This window comes from Stegodyphus dumicola, chromosome 10 (assembly GCF_044657685.1).
Source record: "Stegodyphus dumicola isolate Sdum_Otavi_A_Nest chromosome 10, ASM4465768v1".
NCBI lineage: Eukaryota > Metazoa > Arthropoda > Arachnida > Araneae > Eresidae > Stegodyphus > Stegodyphus dumicola.
The window spans coordinates 174,935,131-174,952,823 of NC_140777.1; the positions used below are offsets into that span (position 1 = coordinate 174,935,131).

Sequence of the window (17,693 nt, forward strand, 5' to 3'; positions counted from 1 at the left end):
AGATTGCTTGTTCTTTTTTCTAAAAGCTAAGCCTATTTTTAATTTATTTGTGGGACTTTAATTTTTCTTTGCTTTAAATAACACAGAAAAACTAGAACAAGTATATTTAAAAGAAATTACCAAATTCATGTATATGAATGTATGTGACATTTATAGTTGTGTGCATAAATTAAGCAAAAAAACGCTTTTGCCCATTTTCTATCAAATCAGTAACGTGCCTGACCTGTAAAGGAGGAAACAAAGCAATTACTTGGATTTTTTGAATTTCTGAATAGCCTCTCATGCAATTATTTTAGATATTTAAAATTTGAGTAGTATTTTATTTCGTCACTTTCGTTTTAATTTTTCTTTTGAACTTTGCAGTAAATCCCACGTAACATATGTTTGGAAATGTTTTGCTACATACTTCCGCATGTCTGTTATCTCTACCAGGAAACATTTTTCTGTCTAAGCGAAATACTTAACAGGTACTTCGTCGGCGAACTTTATCTCGACTTTTATGCAAAGATACTCAACTTGAATACCTGCTATCTCTGAAATTTCACAAATTTATCTTTGGGATTTCCCACCCTCAAGTTATATAAATTAACGTCGATGAGCAATGTGAAACACTGTAGTTCCTTATAAAGCGATACGACATTTACATCCATCGTCACTTCGAATTCGAAGAATCCAGATTTCTTTATTAAACCATGTAAGTATTTTCTTTTATAATTAAAATTTTTTTTGACCTTATATTAGATTTATTCTTTTTCTGAGCAAGTCAAGTACAGAGGTTGTTCGTTTATAGAAGATTTACATTGCATTTACAGAAATATTTGATCTATAATTTTGTTTTAAACGTTCTGTTTGAAAACCCTTATTCTTCACTTTCTTTTTGCATGGTAATCTTCATGACAATAAAGCCTTTTTAGTATCGGAAGAGGTATTCTATGCCATTTCTTTCGAACAGCTTTCCAAAGTCCAAGGAGATTTGTAAGTCGACATTTAGACAATCCGCTTTTTAATCACTTCCCAGTTTAGCCCGAACACCGTTCAGGTACTTGGAAATGGCACTTGGCAACATTTTTTTTTCTAGTCTAATATGGAAATGGCACTTTTTTTATTTGCCCGAGCGTTTTCTAGTGTAATACACTGATTTGCTCGAATTTTTTACTTGTTTAGTGTGTAATGTTTCTAACAGATGGCGCTAGTAATCCAGTAAAGTTAGAATTGCAAAACAACTGGTTTCAAGGTTAGGATTCTTTTACGCAAGCAAAGGCGCGGAATTCTTTTCACTAGCTCGGTGTTCCGGCTACTGCGAATACTATTTCTTTTAAATTTGGAGCTAAAATAAAAGAAGAAATAAATGATAATGAGCAGCTTATAACTGAAGATAACTCTGATATTGACTCAGATAGTGAATCTGAAATTTCACTATGAATCTGAAATTTCAAATGATTCTGGAAGTAATGGCAGTTTGTTGTGTGACTTCTCTAGTGATGAAGAAACGGAAACTATAGATAATCTAACGCAAATTCGGAACTTTTGTGAACTTTATATTAATAATCCTTCTCTCTGGATATTAATAATTCTTCTTTGGAATCGAACAGATATGTAATAACAATAAAACATTTTAAGTTCTGACATCTATTTTTGTAAAGTGTTCTTTTCAGTTCGCTTACTTGTTCGAAAAACGCCCACTTTAAGGGAAAATGTGCTTTTTACGATGAAAATAAAAATTAGCATAAGTCAATAAATTCAACACTTGTAATAGTTCTGACTGCTGATTTGGGTTTATATAATGAATTTCTTCATAAAAATGTTTATCAAAAATATGCTTATTTTTTGTCACAATATGATGGAAAAAAGAAACTTTTAAGTGGTTAAAAATCCATAGGTGAAGACTTCACATATCAAGAGATTTAGTAGAGATATGAGTGAAGGATATGGCCTTGATATTAATTTTTTCTGAGGAAATGAACAGTGGATTTTGACGTGAGGCTGCTTGCTTTGTCATATTGCAGTTCTACTGATTGATAACACTGTGGATAAACAGAAAGGGGTCCATATTTGAAAGCTGGGTATAAAATACGTTCTGATAATATATGGAGTTAATCTGATTATTTTCTTCCCCTTTCTTTAATATTTATTTGATATTATTTGAAAACTAGCGACAATCATAAATCCCTTTGAAAAACTTTATATTTTTTAAACCATGTTTTAAGACGTCTTTTCTCATCTTTTATGATAATAAATGGATCTCTTTTTATTGCAATCACTTAAATACACCCAAGGTTCGTTTATTGTGACAACACTTTTCCATTTTTGTCGGGATAAATATTTCTCATAAAGAAGTTTTCAGCGCGTTCTGCGTTCGCGATGTACCGTGGAGAAAGACAACGCCCATTATGTTTTTTTTAACCTTTTTAAAATTAAATTCACTACTCATCCCTTTATTTCCAGCTGAAACTGAGCATTTTAAAATTAAATTCACTACTCATCACTTTATTTCCAGTTTAATAGTTTTGCAGCTGTCCTTTGACTTGTGGATTTTATTTTAAGATGAAAGGTCTTACATTCGAGTAGTTCATTTTTTCCCTTGGATATGTCTTTGGAACAATTTTTGTCTTTGGACCAATCTTTGACGTTTCTTTCTTTTTTTGTTGACAATATTATTTATCCTAACTTTGTCGAAAAACCATGGCTTTCACAGATTTTTTTTTAATAATAATGAGATATGAATAATTTTTTTCCGAAGAGGGCACAAACTTAACCTTCTATCCATTGCTTCTCCAAAAGCACCATTTTGCGTTAAAACAAAATTCTCAGGGAGCAGAAGGTAATTTATATTTTCAAAAACATAGCTGCAGGTAGAAATCTTCCAATTATATGATTTTTTTTAATAGCAAAGCAAAATCGTTTAAAAAATATGCGAACAGTCTTTGTAAGTTTGTTTCCTGCCTATCTACGCATTTTCTTAAATAATGATTTGCCTGTGACATTCTAAATGTTAAATAATTTCAATGAACTTTACCTATCGTTGAAAAAGAAGTTTCAAGCAAAATTAACACAAATAAGTTTTGATTCTTCAGTATACCTTATTATTTGCTTGATGTTATCATATTTGGTTGGAATCATTATTCTTTTTGTAAGATATATTTTAATTTTATAACAGTTATTTTAATTTCAAAGTGCTTTCCTATCAATTCTTGTTTCCCCTTACAACTCCCTACCAGAAAGACTTTTTAGAATCGTGTTGAATGCATGAGTTAGAAGTAGTACTTAAGGAAGGTTCATTTTACGGTTCAATTAGTTTAAGGTTCAATTAGAGCAGTGCTATATATATATATTTACTAAATAATATTGATTATATTATCTCCTAAGTTTAATTACAGTAGAATTATCTTAAAAAAGTGAATCCATACTTAGTAAGTTCTATTTTGAAAGATGTTTTGAAGTGACTTGAATGTAAATTGTTAAAAATGTTTTAACGGGGACTGGAATTAAATCATGAATAACAAAATTTCAATTGTAAAAGGAATAAATTAAAGGCTAGAATTAAATTAAATGCATGTAATCATTGTCATTGATCGGAAATTAGTCGACTTTTCAAGGGGAACAAACCAACTCCCGTTCAATGAACAATAATTAAGAAATAAATACGAAGGTGTTTCGTCCTTTACTCGAGCAATAAGGCGAAGCCAAACCGGCAATTCAAGTTAGGCCAAATATTTCCGTGAATAGAAGAGACTATGAACCAATGCTGATATCCAAAAAACTCATTCCTATTAAGCATTTTAGCTAATTCAAGTTTGAGTGAAAAGCAATTTCTGCAGTAAAATTTGATAATGCTCGAGTAACCGTTCCCCGACACCCTCGTGTTTATGTAGCGATCTATATATATATAGCGAATATAGATAATATCCTAAATCGCGCTATCGAGACATGAAAAAGAAAATTTGAATTTCGTCAATCGGTCAATATAAAACTGTCTTTTTTTTTTTTTTTTTTTCTTTTGTGCAGTGTACAATACATACTTTTAATATAAAAAATAAGAACGAAATTTACGGATTCCCGTTACACTTTGGATATAAAAATAATAGATTTCAAAATGAGGGAAACATGAGCATGAAAAATGAGGTGTATCTAAATGCTATTTAAACAATTACAGCGATTTAACAGAAACCATTTCGCAACACTTTCTACTAGGATAGGCTACTTCGTTACTGCTTTATGCAAACCATTTTAATTCTTTGGCATATTAATTATTTTGATTTCATTTTTCTCCCATTCACCTATGGAGCTTTTACCAACACCAAACATCCTTGCTGCAGCACGATTCCCATTTTCTTTCTCAAACTGAATGATTGTATTTGAAACCAGTACTGTGTTTGTTTCGTTTGGCAACAACCATATTTACTACTAAAAGGAGCACTAGATCAACTGTATTTCAACTGAAGCAAATGCAATTTACTGAAGCTTTCGCTGTTCACCTCAAAATCCCGGCTTCAAATGATTACAGAAAGAGAAAACATCTCACTCATAATTCCTCGAATTCATGCCGGTCGGAAGTACATTTGTATCCCAAATTACATTGCCCCTTTTTTCGAAACGCTAGAACAACACTCTTGTGCACACCTGCATTAAATACAACCCACCCTCCTTGAAGAATTATTTACTCCCTCAAGCATTTTCCCCAACATCCATATTGTTCCACTTATCGCTTATCATATCATTATACCATTGTTCGAAATACTGGGAAAAATCTTCAAATGAATGGTTTCAAAAGATACACGCACATGTTCAAAAGATACATGCATATGTTATTTTTCAGGTGTCTTCACAAAGATTGCGCTTTATTGAAATGATTACTCGTTATACTCCGGAATATACGGTAATTAAAAAATAAGTTATGAGGTATTTCTCCCGCCTTCTTAGCATGCCTTCGTGGTGTAGGGGTCAGCACGCTCGGCGCGTATTCGAGAGGTCCGTGTTTCGAGTCCCGACGAGGGCTTTGCACATTTTTCACGTCTCCTAGCGTCGAAATAACTTAATATCTTTACAAAGTAAATAACTATTTTTACTAAGATGATTTAGGAAAGAAAATATCTCCTTAACACTTTCCGGCACGCTACTCTTTAAAGTTGGAATTTTACCAAAAAAAATGTAGGCAGTCTATTTAGGCCTAGGTGAGTATGCAAGTATAATTTTACAAGGATTGCACAAACCGTTTCCATTTTGTGGGTGTGTCCGAAGAGAACACTTCCATACACTGAAGACTTCACTATACGCAATATTTCAAAGATAAAAATTAAAAGTAATACAGAATAGGCAGATTAGCATACGAACGACAAATTTTTATAAAGATTTTTTTTCATTGATATTCTTTATATTAAAAAAAAAAAAAATCTGAAACATTTCTTTGAAAACTCAGTGTCAACGTTAATGATTTGCTTGTGTGGTGCTTCCACATATTATTCATAAAAGAGATTAAAAGTAACCATTAGTGTAGTTTTCAAGATATGTATCGATTATTTTCAGTGTCTAAAGAGACGCAATATTTAAAAGATAAAAAGTAAAAGTAATATAGAATAGGCAGATTAGCATACGAACAACAAAATTTTATAAAGATTTTTTTATTGATATTCTTTATATTAAAAAAAAAAAAAACCTGAAACATTTCTTTGAAAACTCAGTGTCTTTAAAAACAGAATATATCTCAACGTTAACGATTTGCTTGTGTGGTGCTTCCATATATTATTCATAAAAGAGATTACGCTTTTTGGAAGCCGGAGAGATGAAAAATTAGCAACGCTAATTTACGAAAATTACGAAAAATTACGAAAAATTAGCAACGCCGGGAATCGAACCGCGGACCTCTGAAATACCGGCCCAGTGTGCAGAACCACTACACCACGAAGGCACGCTAGAAAAGCGGGAGAATAACCTTATAAACTGATTGACCGAAACGTAACCCACCTATATAAAGCTCTTCCACCGGTGCACATTTAATACGCAGGTGCAAAATGTACTGATATACTTATCTTTTACAGGATAAAGTACTACTTCTCGGTCCTTCTTGTTTTCTTGGAAGTGGTTTACGGACAGGACAACAAGAATATCACATCCATGTGTGGACAAAAGGAAAAGTCGTATTCTTACTTAGATGTTGCAACAGAGATGATTTCAAAAGCGAAAGAAAACTATCCTACATGTAAGTGAACCATATTTCGTCATAAAAGACGAGAATAGTAAAATGAATAACGTGTATTATTTGGGTTGGTCTCAGTTATACATATCAGGTACTACTGAAAACATCAGTTATAAGAGTATCACGGGACCTTTTTTTTAGCACGAATAGAAATCTGTTCTATTTTATTTCTTTAAATTTATTTTATTAAAAATGTGACATATTTATTACGTAAAATTTAAACTAAGCAAAAAAGCAAACTTAGATATGTATAGACTTTGAATAAAACTCTTACAATTTCGAGAGCAATAAGAAATATTCCCTTCTTCATCAGGAGCAAAGATTTTACTCACGAAGAAGCTTTCACGTTATGCAAAGATGTGCCAAGAGTACATGTTGTATAAGTACTATATGAAACACCACTTCGTTTTGACTATTCAGCAATTCTTATACACTTCCTATTGCAAACGTTAGTGGTATCATTTTGAAAAATTTTATTCACATAATAATTGAATAATAATAACAATAAGTCTTGAATTCTTGTTTTCTAAAAAACATTCAGTCCTAAGTGCATTAATGGGACCAACAGAGAATAATTAAGAAGAGAAGTATTTTTTATCATTCTGTAATGAAAGAAATGAGGAAATGATCCGTGACTATAATAACATAGTCACGGATTAATATAGCATGTGTGATGTGAGTAATTTTCGTATGTATTTTTTTGCTTATAACTAAAAGTTAACAAAACTCCGTCTTGGAGTGTACAATAAAGCCGACACTTGAGCTTTGAACTTAAGAGACTAAGAATAATACTAAACTAATCTAAACCAAAGAGGTATAGCCGAAGCTATCAAAATTCTAACAGAGTTGGCCCCATAACGTTAATAGACTGCGAGGCCGAACGTGATAATAGCTTACGAGAGAGTAGCTTAAAAAGGCGGACACGTGCAGCCAGAATACCTGGTATCTCGCTAAGACCGAAGAACTTCGCGGTTAAATACCGCTTTTCCTCATTATGTATTCAGACGTGATTCTAAAACTACGTTCTGGCCGGAAGTAGTAAGTTGAAGTTAAGAATCGACAGGAAAGGAACTTTAACTCAAAATTTAACTGTTAATAAAATTAACATTATCCTTACAACATTTTATTAAATTTTAATTTTTTAATTACCTTAATCTTTAATTATTTAAATAAATAATAATTAATTAAGTTTTATTTAATTAAACACTAATTATTAATTAAATAATACTGGATAAATATTAATTAAGCAATTCTGAATTAATTTGATAATTATCAACTACTTAATTTTTAAATTATTAGTGATTTTAATAGCTGTTTTATTTATTTAGTTTTGTTTCCCTTTGCTGACGGTTTTCCATAGGGCTCCGGCACTTTTAATTTTAGAAATTGAGCCCTTATTACAACCATTTAAAGAAATTGAGCCCTTATTACAACCATTTAAAGAAATTGAGCCCTTATTACAACCATTTAAAGAAATTGAGCCCTTATTACAACCATTTAAAGAAAGCAAAATATATTAAACTTTTTCTAAAATATTTTGGCAGCTAATTATAGATGGCAATTAAAATAAAATGTCCATGTGAATATCGTGTTAGTCTACCCTTATTACAACCATTTAAAGAAATTGAGCCCTTATTACAACCATTTAAAGAAATTGAGCCCTTATTACAACCATTTAAAGAAAGCAAAATATATTAAACTTTTTCTAAAATATTTTGGCAGCTAATTATAGATGGCAATTAAAATAAAATGTCCATGTGAATATCGTGTTAGTCTACCCTTATTACAACCATTTAAAGAAATTGAGCCCTTATTACAACCATTTAAAGAAAGCAAAATATATTAAACTTTTTCTAAAATATTTTGGCAGCTAATTATAGATGGCAATTAAAATAAAATGTCCATGTGAATATCGTGTTAGTCTACCGTAGTTAATTTTTTTAAATACCTTTGGATGATAAGGGATGTTCCACAACTCGCCATTTTACTGACTTTTCGAGCACCCTTTTGCTGTAAAAGAACTAGTCTCGTATTTTGCAAATAAGCAAAAAAATGTCTCTGTTGTTATATAAGTGATGTGAAAAATGCTTGACCATAAAACACATGTTTGATGTCAAAATCAATAAAGAGTTGAGCCGCCTTTAAAATGAGTAGACTAATTGATTATTAAATTATATAAAAGATAAAAAGTTCATATGTATTTCAAGCATGCGCATCAGTTAAATACTGTTTGTTTTTTTTTTTTTTTTTAAATGCTCGTATGTAATCAAATATTTTGTGTTTTAATTTTAATGTTCTGTTTAATATTTCTCTTCAATGTTGGCCCGCTTTCTTTAAGTTTCATTAAACCTGATTGAAGGTTCTGCATGTTATAAGCGGAACAATTGGAATTTTGAATTTTATTAATATACTTAATAAATTCATGAAGACAAAAGGGTTGTTTTACCTCTATGTAACTGTTTTGATTGCATTCTTTAATCCCCAATAAAGTGTAGGACTAAAAGTTCATATGGTCTAAATAAAAATTGTCATTATGAAACAAAATGTTAGTCACTTGAAATAATATTTCACTTTTGTTGTTTCTGTTCACGGCATTAGGTCAAGAAATAAGTAGAAATTCTTCAAGCTCCATGGACTGCGCAGAGCTTTTCCGAGCTGGTTATAACAAAAGCGGTGTGTATACTATCTGGCCTAAAAGCAGAGTGACCGAAGATAAGTCCCTTGACGTTTACTGCAATATGGTAACTGATGGTGGCGGATGGATCGTAAGTTAACATTCTTATTTAATTCCCATATGTTTTAAAATAGATAATTTCAAATCTTCAAACTACCTTAATTATAAACTTATTAATCTATGTTATACTGAAAATGAATACTGTGTATATGATGAACAAAATAATACGAGCCAGTTTCCCTTATATAATCCTCCACGAAGGCCACCCTCTCGTTAAGTAAGTAGCCTTCGAATGCTTTACTATATTCAAGAAACCTAAATTTTCTAATGCATATATTTCTCATGTATAAGTCAAGAATTAGGAAATTAATACGTAAAAAATCTGATGTGTACACCACATGACTTCCTTGTATGAAATATTAAATTAGATGCAATTTTTCTTGCATTTCATTTAAACCTATTGGATTAAATTAAATCTACTTCGTCGATAGTGCACTCTAAGAGAATAAATGCACTTATTAAAATTTACTACATTTTTGTACCATAGTGACACTATGTACATACACATGTACACACACATGTACACTATGTACACACACATAGTGACACTATGGTAACGCTACGCTAAGTTCCCTTAACAACGTGACATTTCATTCATTTTATAACTCAAAATGCACAAAATTTATATCACCTGAAGAATTATTTAATCGTTGCCTAATATTATAATAAATCTAAAACGATGTATAAAAGAAATTAAACATCCCTCCCCCCAAAATGAAAGAAAGAAAGAAAAAGAAACAGTTTCTTACAGTTGATTCAGTACTTCTCATTCAATTAATTAAGGGCTCACTTCTCTACAAGGCTGAAATACGAAAAACTCAAAATATATATATTAAAAATTACGAAATAAATCTTAAAAACTTATTTCCTCGAATAAATTCCAGAATGGATTAAGCATCATTTAATTCGCAAAAATAAAAAAAGGCGTTATCTTTATTGTTGTGAATCTTTCTTTCTCTAGATTAGCAACAAATCACTATTCTGTCAAGTTTCAAATGTAAACAAATACGGCTGCCATGGCAAAAATAATTAGGCTTAGCCGCACTTAAACAACTTTTAAATTGTTGATAATTCTACAAATATTGCTTGCAAATTTACTAAAGGCATAAAAACTTTAACCAAGAGATAAGAACAACACAATTCAATCATTTTTAAAGCAAAAAATGCACAATTTGCAAACATATAAGAATAAAGAAACTGATATCACTGAGCCGAGTAACAGAGTGGATACACAGACTTATATACTTTTGGTGCGGCCGATTGCAACCAAAATACGAGGTGCACATCTACATGTTATAGCAGTCCTATATACAAAATTTCAACGTTCTGAGGCTACTCGTTTTTGAGTTATACGAGATACGTACGTACGCACAGACTCCACAAAACATTCTTTTCAGAGTTAATTTTAAATTAGTTTTATAACTTTTTTGTGAGAAAAGAGTTCTTTATTCTGTCCTTACGTACAGATGTCATGCAAAAACTTCCTTAAATTGCATTCGATAGCGGATTCGATAGCGATAATGGATATTTGCGTTGAAATATGCTGCCTGAAACTTTTCGCGATTACAATACTTCCTTTTTACTTTGTACAAGGAAGTAAAAATAAATAGGAAATTTAATCTTGGTTGAACTAAAGCTGCAATCTACTTAAAAGGAGGAAAGATAGATTTAAAGGTCTGGATAAGATGATGCTGTAGGCAGAAGGAGGTTTCATACACACACACACACACACCAAAAGAAAAAAAAAAAAAAAGGCTCAACCCTAACCAATCTAGCTGGCAGACCGACCTTATAACTAGAGAAGGACTGACCTGTCCAAATAACAAACGAGGCAGATAACGACTCGGCAGTGCACCAATAAAACATGTGCTAACCCCCAAAAGAAAAGTAAACAAAAATTATCAAAAGCATTAGATTTAAAGGTTCAGAAGAACCAAATCTGAGCTCCGAGTAACAAAAAAAGTTAACAAAATCATAAATATGGTTAGTGATTCCGTTGAAAAGCTGAAGAGCCCACCAGATTTAAGGATTCAAATAAAATGGAAAAAAAAAAAAAAAAAAAAAAAATTAGTAAACTGAATAAAATCACAACACAGAACACAAGCACATGCATATCCCATTCCATCTGGTGGACACAGGAAGTAGTTCCGTAACTTTCACAAAGATTTCAATTCCATCTTGCAGTAACAAGCAAGTTAAGTTCATTTTTAATAATTTCCATTATCCAAGTTTCTCTTCTAAATCTCAGTACCAGTTCGGTCTTTATTGCTATTAACAGTATTCAAGATTTCTTTCGTAAAATCTCTGGCAAGTTTATGTTTGCTATGAAAGGAGGTGTCTATGAGAAAGAAACCAATCTAAAAAGAAGTAAACTTAAAAATAATCTTCCATTGGAAAAGAAGTTATCGTAGGTATGAATAAAAAATAAAAACAAGAAGTATAAAACCTGAGCAAATATATTGCAGAATTACATCCAGAAAATTGCAGCACAAATAAAATTTCAATGCCTCAATTTTTTTCCAATACTATGCGCGCTGAAGCTTTGGTCTTTTAGATCTAAAAAAATTAGCAATTATAACTAAAAAAACTTTAACCAATCTGAACCCTTTCAGATTTTATATTACGCCCAAAAGGGCGCTTTTTTAACGTTTCCTGTGTTACCTTTATTTATTAAATATCATGTTCCTTGCACTTAAACCATAAAATTCAATTCAATAGCAATATCGCAAAATTATTTTTAAATGGGGGGGGGCGCATATCTTTAGAATTTCCGATACACAGTCTCGCGCGCTGGAGATAAAAATGATTTTTTTCCCCACCGTACAGTGTTGCCATTGCTCGCTTTGAAATCATCGAGTTTCTTCATCAAAAATTTCTTTAAGTGTTACAAAATATGAAACCGGCAATAAAACGAATTCCAAATTTCAAATTTAGGTTTCCAGATGCCCATATTCGGAGGAGGATTACGTTATTCAAACTTGGATGGCTCTACATACCGTTGTTTATGAAAATGCGAGAAATATACATACATTTATGCAGGTTCTTCATTATTTAATGTCTTTAAATATAATACAGGGCTGTAATAATTGGAAACGGTTTGAAAAGTGAATCAACGCAGAAAGTGAATCTAGGCAAAATACCAAAACGAAATTAATAGCCATTCTTAGCTAACGCTCCTTTGGGTTAAAAATCCTTTTGAAATTAATTGCTTTTATACTGTGAATATACAGCAAGATATTAAATGATTATCAATAATCAGCGAGTTCTTATGTTTGAATGCATAAATATTCGTTATCTGTATTAATTAAAGTCTCTTAGCGGAAACGATTACTCGTTTCAATATGATCTGAAATTATTATTTTAATACGTTTCACACTGTACATGAAATACAGCAGTTGCCTGAGACTTCATAAAAGCATAAAACAAAATATGACATTTGTATTTCGCATTCAATATGAAATGGGCATTATGTATTCATATTGCTTTATAAATTCAGTACAGTTTCTCTCCCATCAAAAAATTTAAGTAATGCATCAGGAAAAGTAATGAAGCTGAAATTTTTTAAGGAAAGAATGAGCGAAGACGTTTTACGTAGTCAGCTTAAGTAGGTAGTTGTTAAAGCCGTACGGAGTAGAAATGAATTGTTTTAACTTAATTAACCATATTAATGAAGAAGATTTGTTGCAAATTAAATAACCATATTAATGAAGAAGATTTGTTGCAAATTAAATATGCGTTTCAATCAAGTATTTTCAAAATCAACACGGAATAATTGTGAAATTAATTGAAATTTTCAATATGAAAAAGGAAAATCTGTGTTATTATATGCATTGTATTGGATAAGTGCAAAATGCGATTCTACTCATTTTTTAGAGGCAAAATTTTTATGAATAACTTAATCCAAAATGATATTGACTGACTGAAATCTTTTACCAACACAAAGTGAGGTGATAAAGTATATAAATACACTGAGTTATATTAGAGCAATCCATGGGTTGCAGCTTTAAACGAAAGTTATAAGTATCACCTCAGAAGCTGTTTACTGTATAAGTTTAATAAAGAAAATACTTGCTTGCTGGAGAATTGGTCAAGTATATGGAGAGGATACAGTTTACGAAAAGTCATATAGTGGCTGGTTTCAGAAATTCCGAGACGAAGACACGTACTGTACAAATCGGTTATGTTTCTCTAAGTTCATGAGCAGTTTCTATTAAAGTTCTGAACCATAGCATAAAAATAAGCCACATACAACAGTTTATAAACAAAAAAGAAACTCTCGGTACACAGAACAACATGTAAGGATCTTAAGTTTTACTAACGTTTATTTTATTTTAAAACTGCACTAGCACTTCTTATTTTCCACTTCCGGCCAGAATTAAATGTGTTAACTTGTTTATGCAAATTCTACTTGCTAACGCCCAAGTATTTAAGTTGTGGCTTTTTGCCAAGAGTTAGAGAGAGAGAGAGAGAGGAAAGGTGAGTCGCCCTGCCAATGAATTCTGTACGAGTTTTCAATTAGTTGCTGCTTGCCTTTAAGGCCAGAGGTTTAGTCCTCTTGTTATTTAAAACGTATTGTAGTTTCGGCAGTTTGCGTACTACCTACGTAACCTTTTAAAAGGCCAGTCTTAGTGTTAGGCATTTGTAAACTAATTCAAAGTTAGCTCTCAATTAGAATTTTAGTTAGTAGTTTTATATTCTTACGTTCAGACCACAAGTGGTTGGTCTCTGTATCCCGAAGTGCGGGAACACCTGTAATCTCCTAGAGTATAAAGGGTAAAGTAAACCCTTCCTGCTTGTGTTCGTCCATTCCACACGTACTTGAACATAGCTTGAGTAAGCTCCCTGTTCCTATTCAGGACACATCATATTCCCTAAACAAGACATACGAGTCCTGACAAACAGTTGAAAAATATGGTTCAGTTTGAGAATAATTATTCAAGTAGGGCACGGAGGTATTCCAGGTCAAAAACGCTTGAGCCTCAAATTAAGATTTCAACTAATAATGCCTTGATTTCTATTATTGTTAGTGTTTCTGTTTGAAAAGGTTTAATTAGCCGTCTCGTCGGGTAGAGCTGTAAAGATTAACTATCAAAACTTCAGCTAATTAAACCTTTTCAAACAGAAACACTAACAATGATAGAAATCAAGGCATTATTAGTTGAAATCTTAATGAGCTCCTGAGTTAATCTTTACAGTAATTTCTTTGTCAAGAATATGAAGAAAGTGCCGCCCTGATTGGAAAGTGATTAGTGACTCAGACGACCGTAGCGAAGGGCTCGGGTTCGAATCTCGGACAAGGTATAGATGTAATTTGTCTGTCTCTTCGTAGAAGACAATGGTGGCCTACCTATTAGGTGCCTCCACAATAAAGGGACAACCGCTTCGGGCCTTAGTAATGGTCAACGCCTATAAAAGGCTACAGCCTGCCAATGGAAAGAAAAAAAAATATGAACAAAAGTCATGCGTGCTATATTCCTGAAGTGCTATTTTTGTCGTTACCCGTCTTCCTGTTCTGAATCTCAGACGTGAATTTTATCGTGGCCAAATGTTAAAAATCTATTTCCTAGGCCTTGTATACCTTAGGTGACAGTACGTCTTGTCCACATACGTTCCAGTTTTTACGAAGGAACCCCAAAAAAGAATCTCAGGATCTTCTACCGCTTATTCCTCTTTTCGAGTGGACTTTCCATTCGATAGTATTTAAATGCGTCTGTGCCACAAAGACAATCTGCACTTATAAACGTCCTTGCCTTCTCCGAAATTTGAAGCCACATCCAAGAACATGGAAGCCGGCTCCTCTATCACCATACCAATAGAGTTTCTACATTCCTGAAGTCATTTTCAATAGTGAAAAATGATATAAGTTCTTAATTTTCAAGAACAATTAAATATCCGGAATCAAAAATAAGCATTCATTGTGAAATATGCTAATCCAATAGAGTTGTAACTATCAACATTGTGAATTTCGTTTCTTTTGGTGGTTCAGGTTTATAAATAATAGGTGATAAAAAACTCAGTTTAAAACACAACAACAAATGCAAGTTAAGCACATCTCCATTAATACAAATTCTAATCCTACACTGAAGAAACAGACAAGGTACAGCGCCCTCTATAGGCATTTCGCAACATTCATGAAATTTCGAGCAACAAAATTTGACCTTTAGAAGATTTGAGTTTTTTCTTTTTTTCAATTAACGTTTTAAAAAGCAATTTTTAACAAAAACTTTCAACTTTTTTAGGTTATACAAAGACGAGGCAATTTCATGAGACCAAACGATTACTTTTACAAAGATTGGCAAAGTTACAAAAAAGGATTTGGTGACATTGAAAGAGATTTTTGGTTAGGTAAGTTTTCAAGTGATTTGAGATCACATTGTATCATTGTTTTATTTCTTTCAATATTCGAGCACCTTTTATTTCCATTAAGATAAACGAATATTTGAGCATATATTGCATATTAAAGGAGGCTATGAGCAGTAATTAGTGCTGCTCAGAATTAAAGCGCAAACTTAAAAGCTCGAAAAATACGTAATGTAACTCCATTAATTCGAAAATACAATGAAAGAAGGTATTGAAAGTCCATCTATAGCAGAAAACATTTTGCTCATATTTAAGGAGCTATCCAAATTGAGGGAGTTTCACAAATCTAAAACGTTTTCTAACAAGTGGAAGTATTCATAAAACTTATCTTACGACGGGAACAAACTCAGATTTTCATCTCACTGAACCGCAACAGATTCGAAAAGTGTATTTTACTCATCTCTTTTTAACGACTAGAAATCGTTAAAAACAGCCGAAATCACTTGTCATTTAACATTAGCGGTGTCCAACGTATAACAGTGCCGGACACAGATATTACATTTTCATGAGGGCGAAAGGACAATACACATAAAGCCAAGCCTTGCACCAGAGTCGAGTTTGTACAAGATGTACAAACTCGACTCCGGTGCAAGGCTTACTTTCACTGGTTAGAAAATGGTTTAGATGTACAGTATGTCTATAATTAAAGAATCCTATAAGGGAACTCATACACCTTAAAAACCATAAGACCTTCGAATATGTGATTGTTGCAAGAATTGTGATAACTTATTTATTTTAAAAGCAATTACTTCCAACCTTTTACAGCTGACTACATAATATAGCTGCTTTTTGAAATAGTAATCAGAAAGTTTTGTGTTGCCACAAATATTTTTATAATTTAATCCTCTTTGTGACAACATTTTTCGTCATGTTTCCACCTTGCGCGCACAGTTTAAAACATTCTTTTATAACAATTGGAAACTACTGTCAACCAAAAATTCTAAGAATTTCATGTTAAATTTTTATTTTATTTGGAGTTGAGTTTATAAAATGTGTTTTATTAAAAAAGTCTGTAATATTTTCGTCCATAAAATTTTTTAATATTAAAATATTCATCAAATTTTAGGTTCAGTTAGAAAATACTATCCATATAAAAAATTCCATAAAATTTCAAGTATGTACCATAGCCATTTTTTAAATATCATGCGCGCAAGGTGGAAACATGACGAAAAATGTTGTCACAAAGCGGATAATATTACAAAAATATTTGTGGCGACACAAACTTTCTGGTTACTAATTTCCAAAGCAGCTATATTATGTAGTCAGCTGCAAAAAGTTGGAAGTAATTGTTTTTGAAATAAGTATAATATTCCAATTCTTACAACAGCACATATTCGAAGATCATAAGGGGTTTAAGGTGTATGAGCCCCCTTAAAGCTGGCCTATGAGCGAAACTAGTCACCAGAAAATCAATAAATTTTGTGGCGGACATAACGAAATAATAAAAATATCTTTCAGCAGAAAAAATGTAAAACAATTAGAATTTTAAAAATTCTGAAAGCTTTCAGACTTTACATTACGCCCAAAAGGACCTTTTTTTTTGTGTTACTTTTATTCATTAAATATCATGTTCTTCGCACTTAAACCATAAAATTCAAAAACTTAAATCTCCATACATTGCAAGAATGAATTGTTACGGATGTTCTTAAAAGTCATTTTACAGAAGAAATTGTCATCAGGAGGCACTTTTGTAACATGTGGACTTCCCAGTCCCCAGATTTCAATTCATGCGATTTTTGGTTTTCGGGGCGTTTGAAACATCTGGTAAGTTGTGAAAATTCCAGAACTCCACCTGATCATAAAGCCAGTATATCACGCTACGTGCTCAGCATTTCCCAGAGCGCACTTCGGTCAACTGTGGAACATGCCATCTAGCGATTTCAGATAACAGCTGAAAATGATGGCTATCATGTAGAACATGTTTTACAAATTTATAAAATTAAGAAACTGTTGTAAAGTGGGGCTAAATGTGTAATTCATTAATACAAAGCCCCTGGCGGCGATATTTGTAGGATTTCTGCTTTCGTTGAAAGACTTTCCTATCCTTTCGTTAAGTCCGCTACAAAATTTCACAATTTTCTTGTGGGTGATTTCTAATGTAGATAGCTTTGAAATGGGGTTCTTTCTTCTGGACAGCCTATATATGAGAAGAGATAGTCTATATTAAGTTCAACTTAATTTCTAATCATATATTTTTAGGTAATGACAACATTTTTGCTCTGACTAACCAACGGTTGTATTCAGTCCGATTTGACCTAAAGGATGTGGAAGGCAGCAAACGTTATGCTCTATATGACACCTTCTGGATTGATGATGAAGACCACAAGTACACCCTTCATATTGCAGATTACAGTGGAGATGCAGGTTAGAACCTTTTTCTTAACTCAAATGTGCTGGAATATAGTG

General features: G+C 32.2%; 1 protein-coding gene across 1 annotated transcript in view; it reads left to right on the top strand.

The window, feature by feature from the left end:
• Nucleotides 1–537: 537 nt before the first annotated feature.
• LOC118179286 (techylectin-like protein) overlaps nt 538–17,693 on the top strand; it is a 31,438-nt gene continuing 14,282 nt past the window's right edge. The window contains exons 1-5 of the mRNA XM_035348468.2: nt 538–694; nt 6,036–6,196; nt 8,792–8,958; nt 15,167–15,272; nt 17,487–17,651. Of these exons, the coding sequence (XP_035204359.1) occupies nt 693–694; nt 6,036–6,196; nt 8,792–8,958; nt 15,167–15,272; nt 17,487–17,651 (601 nt within the window). The 5' untranslated portion in view covers nt 538–692. The remainder of the gene's footprint in view (nt 695–6,035; nt 6,197–8,791; nt 8,959–15,166; nt 15,273–17,486; nt 17,652–17,693) is intronic.